The sequence below is a fragment of the Ambystoma mexicanum genome, chromosome 7q, assembly GCF_040938575.1.
Source record: "Ambystoma mexicanum isolate Mex_15411 chromosome 7q, UKY_AmexF1_1, whole genome shotgun sequence".
Taxonomy (NCBI): Eukaryota; Metazoa; Chordata; class Amphibia; order Caudata; family Ambystomatidae; genus Ambystoma; species Ambystoma mexicanum.
This window is the reverse complement of record NC_090941.1, coordinates 599,597,305-599,610,923: the sequence shown is the minus strand read 5'-3', so window position 1 is coordinate 599,610,923 and position 13,619 is coordinate 599,597,305. Positions and strand designations below refer to the sequence as shown.

At 40.7% G+C, this 13,619-nt stretch overlaps 1 protein-coding gene across 9 annotated transcripts in view; it reads right to left on the bottom strand.

Moving 5' to 3' along the window:
• Positions 1 to 13,619, bottom strand: part of SUPT20H (SPT20 homolog, SAGA complex component) — a 759,353-nt gene that overhangs the window by 697,619 nt on the left and 48,115 nt on the right. For all 9 annotated transcript variants that reach the window (XM_069640776.1, XM_069640779.1, XM_069640782.1 and 6 more), the window contains exon 2: positions 6,436 to 6,519. In XM_069640776.1, the coding sequence (XP_069496877.1) occupies positions 6,436 to 6,453 (18 nt within the window). In that variant the 5' untranslated portion in view covers positions 6,454 to 6,519. The remainder of the gene's footprint in view (positions 1 to 6,435; positions 6,520 to 13,619) is intronic.

Here is a 13,619-nt window from a genome sequence, read left to right as displayed (position 1 = left end):
TTCAAGAAGTTGCCTGGAACCATCTGGTGACACGAAAAGTGACTTCTGCATCCGCGAACCCTGGACTTCCCTCACCTGAACCAAGAACAGAGGATTGTGACCGAAGCGAATTCCGGAAGACCTACAGCATCACCTGGAAGAATCAGAGCCAGGGGAGTAAGTGAGCATACCAGTTTCTACACCTACGGTGTAGAGCCCTGGTCTCTAAGCTCCCTCTAGTCTGGCCTTTGGTCATCAAACCTGGGCTAAGGATCCTTAGTACTTACATTGGAAATAGGATAGAGTGGGGTACTTACCTGACTTGAAGTAAATACTTACCTTAAAGAATTTTCAAAGCACCATCAGAGCCCACTGCATCAGTTCTGAAATATCTTTCCTGAAGAAATCATAGTTGGAACTTGTGACTTTTTGGGCACATGGTCCCATACATCTTAGGGCTGGACTACACAAGACAAAATAAGCAAAAAGCCAGTTCCCTCTAACTATTCCAACTCATCTGTTAAAATACTGGTATTTAATGCACATGCAATCTTCTTTCTAAGGATAAACATGCATATGTGTCATATATAATAATAATAATAATAATAATAATAATAATAATAATAATAATAAGGCTTTTGATTACTTACCTGTGATTTTTTTTTTAAATGCTTTGTGTTTTCAGAGGCCTAATAATTAATTGTATTTTTACATACTTACTGAGTAACTTGAATGATTGGTGTCCTAGACCACTCTCACACTTTTACTGCAACTAAGTCTCGACTGCTCTTCCACTCTACCTTGATTGGGTTTGAACTAACCGCTCAGTGTCTTCCCGGCTTACCATAAATTGGGGGGTCTCCTAACACCTCCCCCTTGCCAGGGCCAGGGCTGATTTTAGAAATCCATTTTAACAGCACTTCTTCAGACAGGTTTGGGAATCCTGCTTGTATGTTCATTTGTTTGAATTCTGGTAGGGCTGTCACTTTCAGTTACCTTCATTTGGTCAATAAAATAAATACCATTAAATTGGCTAATGCCAAATGATATTTTTCGATTCTGTTAAGTTTATGCAAGGTAGCCTTTGATTATTAGTGGTGCAGCCCAATGGGGATGGATGGTTAGGCAGCCGGAGAACCACATTTCAATTTAAATAGGGGCATTTTCCATCACTTACCACGTAACATCGACCTTGTTTGGTACTCCCATGGCAATAGCCAGCGCACATGTGGTCCTCGACATCATGCAGAGAGAACAATTGCTGATAAATGAACCATTTTAGTGACAACTGGCTGTGAAGAGTCTTTCTAGTTATCGTGAATGTTTGAGTAATTACTAGTGCAATAGACTCCTCTAGAGTTAGCTTATTCCAATAAGGTCTGCTTTTTACAGATTTAAAAGCATTACGTTTTTGTGGGACTTTAAATCTGCTGCTACAACACAAAAAAACAAGCACACAACAGCAAGCTGAATGCCCTTGCCAAACAAACTACAAGCAAGTGCACTCATCAGACCATTTTTTGGTTTGGATCTTAGACCTACAGTAGAAAAACTTGAGCAAAGAAGAAGTATTTGGTTCAATTGTGCCTTCACTTTCTAGCTCAAACTTCTTCTTGGTTAGCAATTAGTTATCAGAAAATGCTTTACTTTGAGTGGGCCATGCTTTATGCCAGCACGTATAATGCGTAGGCCCACCCTGTCAAGGAACTTTGGCTGCAACACTGTACAGCATAGCAACTACAATGATATGATATGATATGGTATTTGTAACGCGCCTATACACAAGTGTTTCAAGGCGCGACGAGGCAGGGAGGGAGGGAAACAAGGGGAAGACAGACAAACGATCCTACTAGGCCAGGTGTCATTCAGATCGCGCAAGTGCAGAGGTAAGGGGAAAAGGAGGAAGTGCAGGGGGAGGAGGTGGGGGGAAAGTGCAGTACAAGGTAAGTAGCGTAAAAAATAATAATTAATAAATAATAAATAAAAAGGGCCAGCTGGTGGCAAGTGCGAGGTAAGTGCAGAGCAAGTGCTGGGAAGGGGGCTGTAGGGTACAGTGACAGTCCCACAGTGCAGGGGGAGCCAGGGAGGCAGTGCAAGTGGAGAGTGGCTGGGCCCTGGACCGAGGTTGCTGAGAGTGGCCCAGATGCAGGTTTAGTGCTGAATTCAGTGGGGAGTTAAGCAGGTTTAGCAGGGGAGAGGGAGAGAGAAGGCAGAAGCGAAGAGGAAGGTTTTGAGGTGCTTCCGGAACCGGAGATGGTTCTCCTCAAGTTTCAGGGAGGCAGGAAGGCTGTTCCAGAGGGAGGCCCCTGCTGCGGAGAGAGATCTACCCCCAGCTCGTTGCTTCGAGAAGCGGCTGACCATGAGGGAGTTGGAGACGGATGAGCGAAGGGCTCGTGAAGGAAGATATTTAGGAAGAGAGAGTTGAAGGTATTTAGGTCCCAGGCCCCAGAAGGCCTTGTGGACAATGCAGAGGGTTTTGAACTTAATCCTCGCAGCCACTGGGAGCCAGTGAAGGGATTTCAGTCCTGGAGAGATACGGTCCCTGGGCTTGAGGCCAAGGACAAGTCTCGCTGTCACTGAAACGACAAGCAGTCTTCACCCCATTAATTGCTGAAACAAAGCTACTCATAACTTCCTTAAATATCCCATCAAACAACTCATCACACCCTGACACAATCCCTGTTCCTGTTCCCCTAACACACACACCATTCTGGACGCATCCCTTGATCACTTCACAAACATTGGATGCTTTTGCTTCTTCAATGCTAGATCTGCAGTAGAAAAAACAGATACATTAGATTCATGACTGTTTACTAATAATAATTGGTTATTTATAATGCACTTGATACTCAGAGGTTTCTAAGCGCGGACCCGGGGATCGAACCTGTTCCTCTGCATCGTCTTGCTTCCAAGACGAGCATGTTGCCCCCGAGCTATCCTCCCAAGAAGATATGCAGAAATCAACCTATTTATCATAGAATCTTGGCTCTCCTACAGTTCCAACTCAACCGTAATTTATCTCGTACAACCAGGTTCAGAATTCTCCACAAATACCAAATCAACAGAATAGGCAGTAGTGTTGCCATAATTTGAATGAGCTATTTCAACATAAAAAAAGCGGAATTCCATACTGTATAAGATTGAGAATCGTTACGCCTTAAATGCATTCTAATAACGGCCTTCTGCTGCAGCATACTCATTTACAGATCTCCATCCCCAAGCACAACTTCTGAACTTTTAAGCTGCTATACCCCCAAAGGCTCCCATTTAATAATACTTGGGGATTTCAGTTTCTGACTTGAGTGCAGCCATTTTCCAGAAACCAAAACTTTGCTGAGCTCCTTTTCACATTTTGGTCTCACTTAATTAGTTCTAATTCAAGGCTCCACCCACTCTGCTGGTCACACCCCTTGATGAAAATTCAGCCTAGACACCTGCATCAATGTCTCCCCCACTACCCACTGCCCATGCCATGGTCTGACCACTTACGGCATACCAGCCCACATCTTACTACCAAACAATTGCAGCTGTCACAGGCATACCATTTACTCAGTCACTTAAAGGAAATGGTCCCTCATCACTGTTAACTCCATAAGCCAAACATCCGCCGCCTACGCAAATGTTACTGGATCCATTCTCTCTCCGGCTTCCAAAGTAGTCTCAGCATAGCACTGGGATCCATCACTCCAATCAAGTCCATACAAATCACAACAACCAACCACCTAGCTACCTACCTACCTACCTACCACAATACTGGTATACCCCTGAACTACTCAAAATTAAAAAGCCTTAGACAACTGGAGAGACAATGGCATAGCAAGTACTGACGTCAAGCAAATGTCTTAAAATGTATGGCATCTTCCTACAAAAACAAAATCCCCACACCTCAAATTAACACCAAACCCTTGAAAGGAGCACTTCAGCAACCTGAACAATCTTTGAGGAATCAACAATAGCTTTGCAACAAACTAGCATCTTGCCTCTCCAGACAAAACACCACCATACATCAAAACATTGTCATCCTCAGATCAGATCACAACGTCCCGAGACTGCACAGGAAGAAGTCTCCTCATGCTCACAGTCAGACATCTTTCATCCCTATTGAACTAAGACATATTTGCCATTTCCTGAAATGCAAACCAACTGGCTTGTGTGGACACACCTGTTGCCCCAAAATAATGACATTTCTCTATTCAATAATCCAGAAAGAGCTGTGCACATTAGTAAACTCTTCCGTCCTCACAGGTTTCATACCAGTTGTGCAAACACTCAGCAGTAGCTTGCCGCCTCCAGAACAAAAGCTTCTCTCATACCAATCAAATCAGAAATGTTCATCTTGTTTTGCAACTCCCATTCCTAGGCTAGTTACTCGAACACTGTGCAATGTCTGAACTACAACCTTTAATTGAAAGCAATAAACAGGTGGCTTCACCTAGGAAGAGGAACCAAATGTGTCCTCCTTTCAGCAATTGATGATATAGAATAACAGACACTGGAGGCATATGCACCTTAGTCATTCTTGACCTCTACGCCACCTTTGACACGGTAGACCATGCACTCCTCCTATGCCGCCTTTAGCATGCCAGAATCATAAGCATCGCACGGCTAAACAACTTCCTATCTGATCCTACACAAACCGCACCATTACTCTCTTTTGAATCAAAGGAAACTGCGCCCACTTGGAGTACAGGAAGGCTCCATTATATATGTTCCTCCATTTATTATCTATCTAAACCCACTGGTACATCCAGTCAACCTTTCCAACCAATGTTTCTTCACGTATGTGGATGATACCCAAAGACTAGATGATGGCCAGCAAAAGAAGATAAAAATGCCAATTTCACCATATCCATGATGAAAGTCACTGAATGGATGGATGAAAACAAACTGAAATTAAATCCAACTAAAATCAAGAACACCACATTGGACTCCACACCATCACCTTGGATCTAAAACATGAGGGCTCCAACACTGGGTTCTTGCACTCTCAATGTACATAAAGTCAGTAATCTGGTAATCATCGACAACCTTTTATTTGAACCAAAAATCAGCTCAGTTGTCAAGAGCAGCTTCTTCTCCCTAAAATCACCAAGTCGCATCATTGGCTTCTTTCCAAACCATGAAATTACCATGGTCAATTAATTCATCTCAACCTGCCTTGACTACTTCAACATAGTATATTCCAAAGTCCAAATCATTCAACTCCAGCTGCTCACCTACTCTTCAGGTAATGATGAAAGGACCAAATCGTATGCTTTGTCCTTTGAGCATGCCACAACATAGGCCCAGGTTTCCTTACAAATACATTTCAGTAACATTCACCAAACTGAATATTGCAATCTGGCAACCAAGGGCTTTTGATACCACCCAAAATCTGCCTCAAAGGAAAAACGTGCTTCTTTCCACCAATCGAGTAAACACTTTTCACCAAGCTTTTTTCTCAGCACAGAGATAGCCCATTGTGAATGATGTGCTTTACAAATGCTAACAAATGAATACAATTTTGGGATCAGCTGTACGACCAGAGTAGAGCCACAGGAATGAGCACAAATATTATTATTGCCTGATCTGAAGAGGAACTTTATGCAATTTAAAAAGGTAAATTTTACCTTAAATTACAAGTTGCAAATAGGTATGGGCCACCGAAAGTAATCGGTTTTAGAGTTAAAATATATGCATCCGGGAGGGTCGGTGTAGGGGTGGGGGGAGGTGGGGTAAGGGGTTACTGGATCGGTTGAATGTATTCATTTCGATTTTGCACTGTTCCCTTTCTGTAACAATAAGAAAATGCAAATAAAACCAAAGTTAAAAAAAAATATATATATATGCATCCTTCATCTAAAAAGCACCCTATTAGGGCGAGAAAAATAAACAAACGAAATTATTCCAAACGCCAAATAAAAGGGAGTACAAAACTCCCACTTCAAAATCTTAACTGAAGCCCCGATAATAACTATTGCTTGTTCCTCTCGCACAGCTTAATTGTTCCTTTTATAGACCACGTTATACTCTGGGCTCCTACCATACGTTTTTTCTTTGCTTAATTTGGTAATCAATTCCACAGACTCTTCGTGCTGCACTGGCATTCACAAGCAAAGGGCACTCCAGTGTTACTGGTATGGCCTGCTTTCCAATGGGTAGCTCTCAAAATAGTAAACACAATCGGTGGTCAGAGGATCAAATAGGTCTCTATGATGTAAGGCTTACGCATATGTGTGTGATATGTTGATATTGCCTAAAAAGTGTGTGAACAAAATAACCTTTCAACTGTGATAAGACTACGTCTGGATCCCCCTGCTGGTGGCACAGTGCAATATTCCATGGACAAGCCTAGGTTGTCTTAAAACTAGTATCATGGTGATTTCGCGCAGTATAAAAGCACATTAACATTACAGAAGGGGTGAGGGGAATATGCGTAGCTGTAAAAAAATAAAAGGAGTATTTTTTTTTACTTACCATTGTGATAGATGTCATTTAGCCACATTAGATGTCACTTGTTGTGCAGTAGAGAATCATAGTTGTGTTGTGGGGCTTACAGTTCTGAAAGATAAAAATTAAATGCCAACTAAGCATTCCAAGAAAGTGAAAGAAACAGGCACAAAATACAGGGACATGAGACCCCCCCACCCACGAAAGCCAGCCAGTGGACACTATTTATAAATCTTCCTTCAACATCATTGCAGTCTAGCATGCCAAAGAGATGCCTTGCCTCCTCACAACCCAGCCAACCTGCAAAGTCAAATTGGGCTAATTCAATTTTTTCTTTTTTTTTATTGTGATATATCCAATTTAGGTTTTTTTTTTACACATACCTTCTTACATAAAATAATAAAACATGCAATTAAATCATTACAGTACAAATTATCCTCTTTAAATATAGCAGAACATTTTCTCAAGACCAAAATTAGAACAAAAAATAAATAAAACGCAAACTAAATAAGACCTTCTTTTCAACAACTGAGAAATTACCAAAATTCCTGTGTAAGAAATCCTGTATGCTGTTGCACTCTTATAACATTCAGTGTCAGTTTAGTCTCATACCCAGACATCATTCTTTCCCAAAAAGCACTTGATTAAAGGCGGTCAATAGACTTAACAGAGTTACCCAAGTGTTTAACCCTGGTGTCCCAAGTTCTGTGGCAGAATCTCAATATATGCTCAATCGTCTGGTCTTTCGGGTCCGTGCATTCGGGGCACAAAATCCTAGCCCCCTCCGTTAGGCCCCATTTGGTCAAAACCGAACCCGTCTTAATCAAATTGAGACGTACTCTCAGGAAATTCTGCCTTCCTTTGATGTCAGGGAACTTAGTTAGATACCTTGGAACGTAACCCAGCTTTGTACTGTACTTCAGGAAGGATGCAGGTATTGATGAAGCCCTCATAGCGTCAGATGTTGTGATCCAGTGTCTCATTGCGAGTGCTTTCTTAACCATCATAGAATTGGTGATCAATGTATATTTATCTTGCTCAGAATGAACCAGAATCTCATCTGCTATTTTCCTGAGTTCTCTTAAAGTTAAGGAACAGTCTGAATTTAAGTGATCCAAGAGATCTTCATAAAGCATATTGGTCATTGGAGCCATGATAGATCTAAACAAGGAGAGCAATTTCCAGTCCACCAAGGTGTTAAGCGATCTTAAACCTAGCTCATACCTTTGTGTTGCCATCTGCAGGCTTTTAGGCAGACCTAATACTTGCTTCAAGATGGGGGCTTCTATTTTTTGCCAATCCATGGTCCAGAGAAGAGGCTTGGCCTTGATTCTGTAAAGTATCACTGGGACCATTTTTGCAACATAAAACTTTATTATTGGCAAAATAGAAAGTGTGCAATATAGGCCTAGAATCTTCTTCATCTGAGCCATTAACTGTATGCATTTAGCCAGTATTTCTGCATACTGTGTCCCAATTGTAGGGACTGCGTGTAAAGTGTATCCTAGGTATAGTACTTCCTTAGCCACGGAAATTAACCGGCCACGTATTTTCCAAGGGAATCTAGCTCCCTGAACACCTTTTTCTCACTCTATTTGTATTGAGCCTTAAAGCTGAAAAACCCCAACGCCCCCCCCCACTGAATGCCTTAAGAGTTCACAAATATGGTGATTCATTGCGAACAATCTCAACAGTTGGGCTTTCTTGAAATATTTTCTCTGACTCTCTTGCCAATGCAGAGGTAGCACAGAAGAAAAACAAAAACAACCATGAAAAAGTTACCAAAGACCCACCATAGACATTGGCCCTACCACTTCGCTATATGGCTGTAATTAAGGCAGTCTATGGCCTGACAAATTCCAAAGAGATTCAATTGTTGGACTATGCAAAATATGGTCCTCAGAAATGGGATTTTCACTGTTCATCTTTAACGATGAAAAACTAGCAAATTAATTTTTATATGCTAACCGCGCCGCAACTCAAATGAGCAGAAAATGAAGGGCGATCATTCAATCAGTACCAAAAATGATACATTTTGTATATCTCAACTCTTGACAATTAGTCGTACCAACAATGAAATGGCATGGCTAGAACCATTGCTAAAAACGATATATACGGCTAATCAAGAACTGTTTACATCATAAGTTAAGGTTAAGTCTGTTCTTACTGTCCTGTCGTGGAACTCATGTGGGTATAATAATATTTCTACCTGGCTTTCCACGCTTGCAAAATTACCAACCATTTTATTGTACCAAGAAACAATGAAAATGGATCCATCGGTCATTCCTGACTACCATTCACACTGCTCTCCTGCTTCCAAAGGTGCGGGTGGCAGGCCCTTTGGGGGTTTAGCCATCGCAATCAATAATGCTGTTGAATGTAGGTCAACCTTGGTATATTTTTCTGTTCATGTCCTAGCTGTAATTTTGTGCCTCGACAAGCGTGAAACAAATGTAATTTTAATAATCAACGTGTATTGCAATCCTCTGAAATATTCTATCTTAGATATCTTTGATGATATAGATTGCTGTTTTGACCAAGCCTCAATGATATACTCTAAATATGAGACTATTGTAGGTGGGGATTTTAATTTGCATTGTAATGGACAGCCTACAAATGATCCTGTGTGTAAACAATCCAATTCAAACAGTTGTAAAAGAGGAGCAAAGTTTCGTGAATACTTTGAAAATTGGGGTATGTAATTTGTCACATTCAGTCAGTCCTCGAATGTACATACCTGGAAAAGAGGCATAAATGGTTCTGGGATTGCTTTTTTTGTGTCTCCGATTTACTGTTATGTAGAATAGACCTGGTCAAAATTGGGGACATTATTTACAGTGATCATGCCCCCATTTTTCTTACATCTTCACTTGATACCGATCAATGGCACTCGAACATCCTTTTACTTCCCATTGAAAACAAAAGGGATAATATTTCCCTAAAATGGAATCTAACCTTATGTAAGAAGTTAGCTGAAAGGGTACATGACCATCTTAATAGCCTGTTGAACTGGGATTCTATTAACTCATATTCCATCAACTATGTAAATGCAATAATCAATGATTGTATTGAAGACGCCCTTAATCACTACAGAACTAAAATTCCTCTCAATGACTCCACTCATAAACATAGTTTCAACTATAACATCAAAATGTTGAAAATATATAAAAATCGTGATATTAGACGATTAGAAAAGGGGAACTTTTCTGCTTTGCATTATATGCTAAAAAAAGAAGCGCATCATTCTTGAATACAAATTTAAATTGAAAGGCGCACATTTGCAGCAATACAATGAACAAAATTGCAAAATGATCAAAGCAATTTGTTGTCGTAATTTACGAGACATTTGGACTGCGCTGAAAAAAGGTAATGAGTTAGATAGATCTGATAAGTGTGAAATAAAAGCAGAAACATGGATATCCTATTTAAAGGAAAAATATATGATACCTGCCCGTTTTGCAAATATAAGGGATGACATAGTTCCTGTCTCTCTTGTCAACTACTTTGCTTGGTCCTCATATGACATCATGTGGGCCATTAAGAAATTGTCTAATTCCCGTGCTCCGGGCCCTGATGGGATACCTAGTTGTGTGTACAGATCAGATCCCATTTTTTGGAGTCAGATGCAAAAGATCAAATTTGATAGTATTCTTCAAAAGGGCCTCATTCCGAATTCCTGGGTCATGTCTATTCTTATCCCTCTTTACAAAAAGGGTGATTTCAGTTTACCCGAGAATTACCGTCCCATATCTCTGACTGATGCAGCAGCAAAGGTTTTCTCCATTTTAATTATCCATGACTTAGAAAAATATTTATCCACTCACAAAATGTATTCAAAATGTCAGGTTGGATTTAGGCGGCAGATGGGCACAACTTTAAATGCCACAATCATGGCCCATTTGATTGCTGGTATTAAAAGAAATGAACTTGGCAATGTTTACATTGCCTCTATTGACATGTCTTCCACATTTGACTCAGTTGTGCGAAAAGTTTTATGGAACAAAATGCGGATGTTTGGAATCCCAGAACTCTTTATACATTGGATCACCAAATTCCATACAAATACATCTTGTAGAATTCACTCAACCCGGGGAGGTTCTCTAACCGAGTCTGTTCCCCTTCATCTTGGTCTGAAGTAAGGATGTAACTTTGCATCCATGCTCTTTAATCTGTATCTTGCAGACATAGACGACCTTTGGGAATCTGTCATCGCATATCCAGCAAGGCTCTGTTCTCTTCGACTACACTGGTTAGCCTTTGCTGATGACCTGATTTTTTTTTATTTAACTCCATCTGGCCTCCAAGCCAAATTGGACATATTCTCAATGTTCGCCTATAATCATAATCTTATTCCCAATCCAAGTAAGACCTATGTTATGATTTTCCAATCTTGTAAAAGCTTAATAAATTTAGATGGCGTATTGGTGATACCCCTATACATGAATTAAAAGAGACAATCTACTTGGGATATCGTCTGAGTAATGTGACTACTTATAACCCATGGGTGTACTATCTCAAGCAAACATCCAGACCCTTACTGAGTCAAATGAAGTTCATTTTTTCTACTCTCTGTACATTTTCAACTATTCCACTCCTTGATTTCCTCACATTGAAAGTGGAACCAGTTCTTTTATATGCATTGGACATTTGTCCCAGTAGCATGTTGAAAGAATTGGATCTATTACAGGGTAGCATGATAAAAAAAAAAGCTCTGCGCCTGTCCTTATCCATTCCTAACTGCATTATTAGACACAAGATCGGTCTTATCTCCTTATCTACCAGGTTCACATGGCGTGCTCTGTCAAACTACTCTAAAATTCTGAATTGCCCTGATAATTCAATTTATCAATATTTCTTGTATTTCAAAAAGGGCTGCTCTTCTAGATCTATTAACAGCTACTATGTGACCATGGAGAATACTCTAATAAATTTGAGTGTTAATAGTGAAGATCTGTATAGGTGTCCAAATTATGTGAAACAAAAGTTATTTCAGTATGATTGGTGTAATACCATTGATCAAATTGCCACTCTGTGTACATATAAGGAATATGCGCAATTTCCTCATAAAAGAGATGGTTGCAGTGATTATCTCAGGATGTTTCCATGTAACATAACGAGAAGATACTACATGCGTTTTAGGTTAAATCAATATCATACTCTTGAAAGAACAAAGTATTGGTTGACAGGTAAAAACAAGATGGGCATTTCGAATTGTCGGTTTCCTGAATGTACAGAACGGAACGAAACATTAAAACATCTTATCTTAGAATGTCCCTTTTTTAGGGATCAAAAGGCAAAGTCCTTTTTAAGATTTATCAATGTGAACTATGAAGATTGCATGATTTCACTCTGGAACAGACTTATGAAAGGCAATGAGAAGGCTTTAATTTTTGCTTTGGTTGCTTTCCTGAAGGTCATTGATAAAGAGATTTTGTTACTTCATTGTTAAATTGTTTTTAACTTGAGTTTAATTTTATCTGGCATTTTTTTATATATATGTAATGTGTTGATAAATTGTAAATAGATATTATTGTGTAATTTTGTAAAGGTTCTTTGAACTATATACAAATAAAAAGACAAATTAAAAAAAATATGGTCTTCATCGCGTTTCAAGAGTAGCTGGCTTGAACTAAGCAAAAGGCGATTAGAGCAAATTTGTTTAAACTCAAACTATAGGATGCCAGAACAAATGCACAAAATCAGAATTGGTTAGCAAAGCTGTGCTACCACGGAGTGCTGAGAGAAAAACAGAGAAAATAAATATGTCTGTGTGTATGCAACTAGGAGGGCGAGAGAGGGAGGGAATGAGAAGGAGGGAGGGAGAATTTTCACTAGCACAGAAAAGGAAAGTCATTACAAGTAAAGAGGTTCCCTTATGCATAACCCACCCACAAACACAAACAATGGAGTAACTGTTTGATGACAATCATTACTTGCACCATCAATAAAGAAACAATTCTGCATTCGTACTACCCTGGAATGCAGAGAACAAGCTCTCTGAGAGAGACAGACAAGTGGCCCACCACCATGAGCGTACCCTGTATTATCAGGAAGATCAATATTAAATCATTTCTATTTATAGACTTAGCCATAGGGGCAGAAGGAGTGTCAGACTCCTTAGATCTGCACGCTTGTACAAATGTCAGGGGTTGTTTACAACATCAATTGTGCTCACATGCTGGAGTGGTAGGAAGAGGGGAAAGGTTAAGTGTTGCATGGATTAGACACAGGGGACTATTAAAGTGCAACATTGAATATGGTCATGGATTGGATTGCCTTCAAATCAAGTGAGATGGAGTTCCGATGCAAGAGTACTCAGACAAAAAAGTATCTGCATGCAGAGAGAACTAAAGATGATTTGGAGGGTTGGTGTCGCTGATTTTTGCTGCGTTAGAGATCGCAGCAAATAATTGCCCAATTTCCATTACTCCCTTTCTGAGTAAACTCCTGGAAAAGCTGCCCATCTCTCAGCTTAACCTTCATTCCGATTCTGTTGGCTGTCTCCATGACCATCAGTCCGGTTTCAGAGCTGCCAGAAGCACGGAAGCTGCTCTCCTGAACATCCGTGAAGACCTGCTCTCCAACCTTGACTCTAACATTCCCTCTGTCCTCGTCCTACTTGATCTCTATTCTGCCTTCGACACAGTCAACCATAACATCCTCCTCAACCGTCTACGTGACAACCTGGGTATCACTGATCAGGCTCTGGTCTGGCTGACCGCTTTCCTCTCTGATCGACCCTCTCATGCCCAACTTGGGTCCTTCCTATCATCCATCTTCCTCTCTACCTGTGGTGTTCCCAAGGGGTCTAACCTCTCGCCCTGGCTTTTCAACCAATACCTGGCAACTCTCGCCCACTGCATTGCCATTTTCTGCTCAAATTTCCAGTGCTACGCCGACGACACAACTTTTCAGGCTGCCCTCAGCCACCTCCTCTCCCTCTCTCATCTCTGATTGCCTAACTGCCATTCACGACTGGTGTGCCACCAATGATCTTTGTCTGAACGCAAGCAATACGGAGATCCTCCTCATCTGTAGACCTTCACTATTCTTTCCCCTCACTCTCTGGCCGGCCTCCCTTGGCCCTCCTCCTACCCCCACCTGCGAGGCTAAGAACCTTGGGGTCATCTTTGACTCCACACTTTCCGTCCGCGCCCACATCAGTGAGGTCTCTAAAAAGTCAAACTTCCTACTGCACCGCCTCAGAGGTA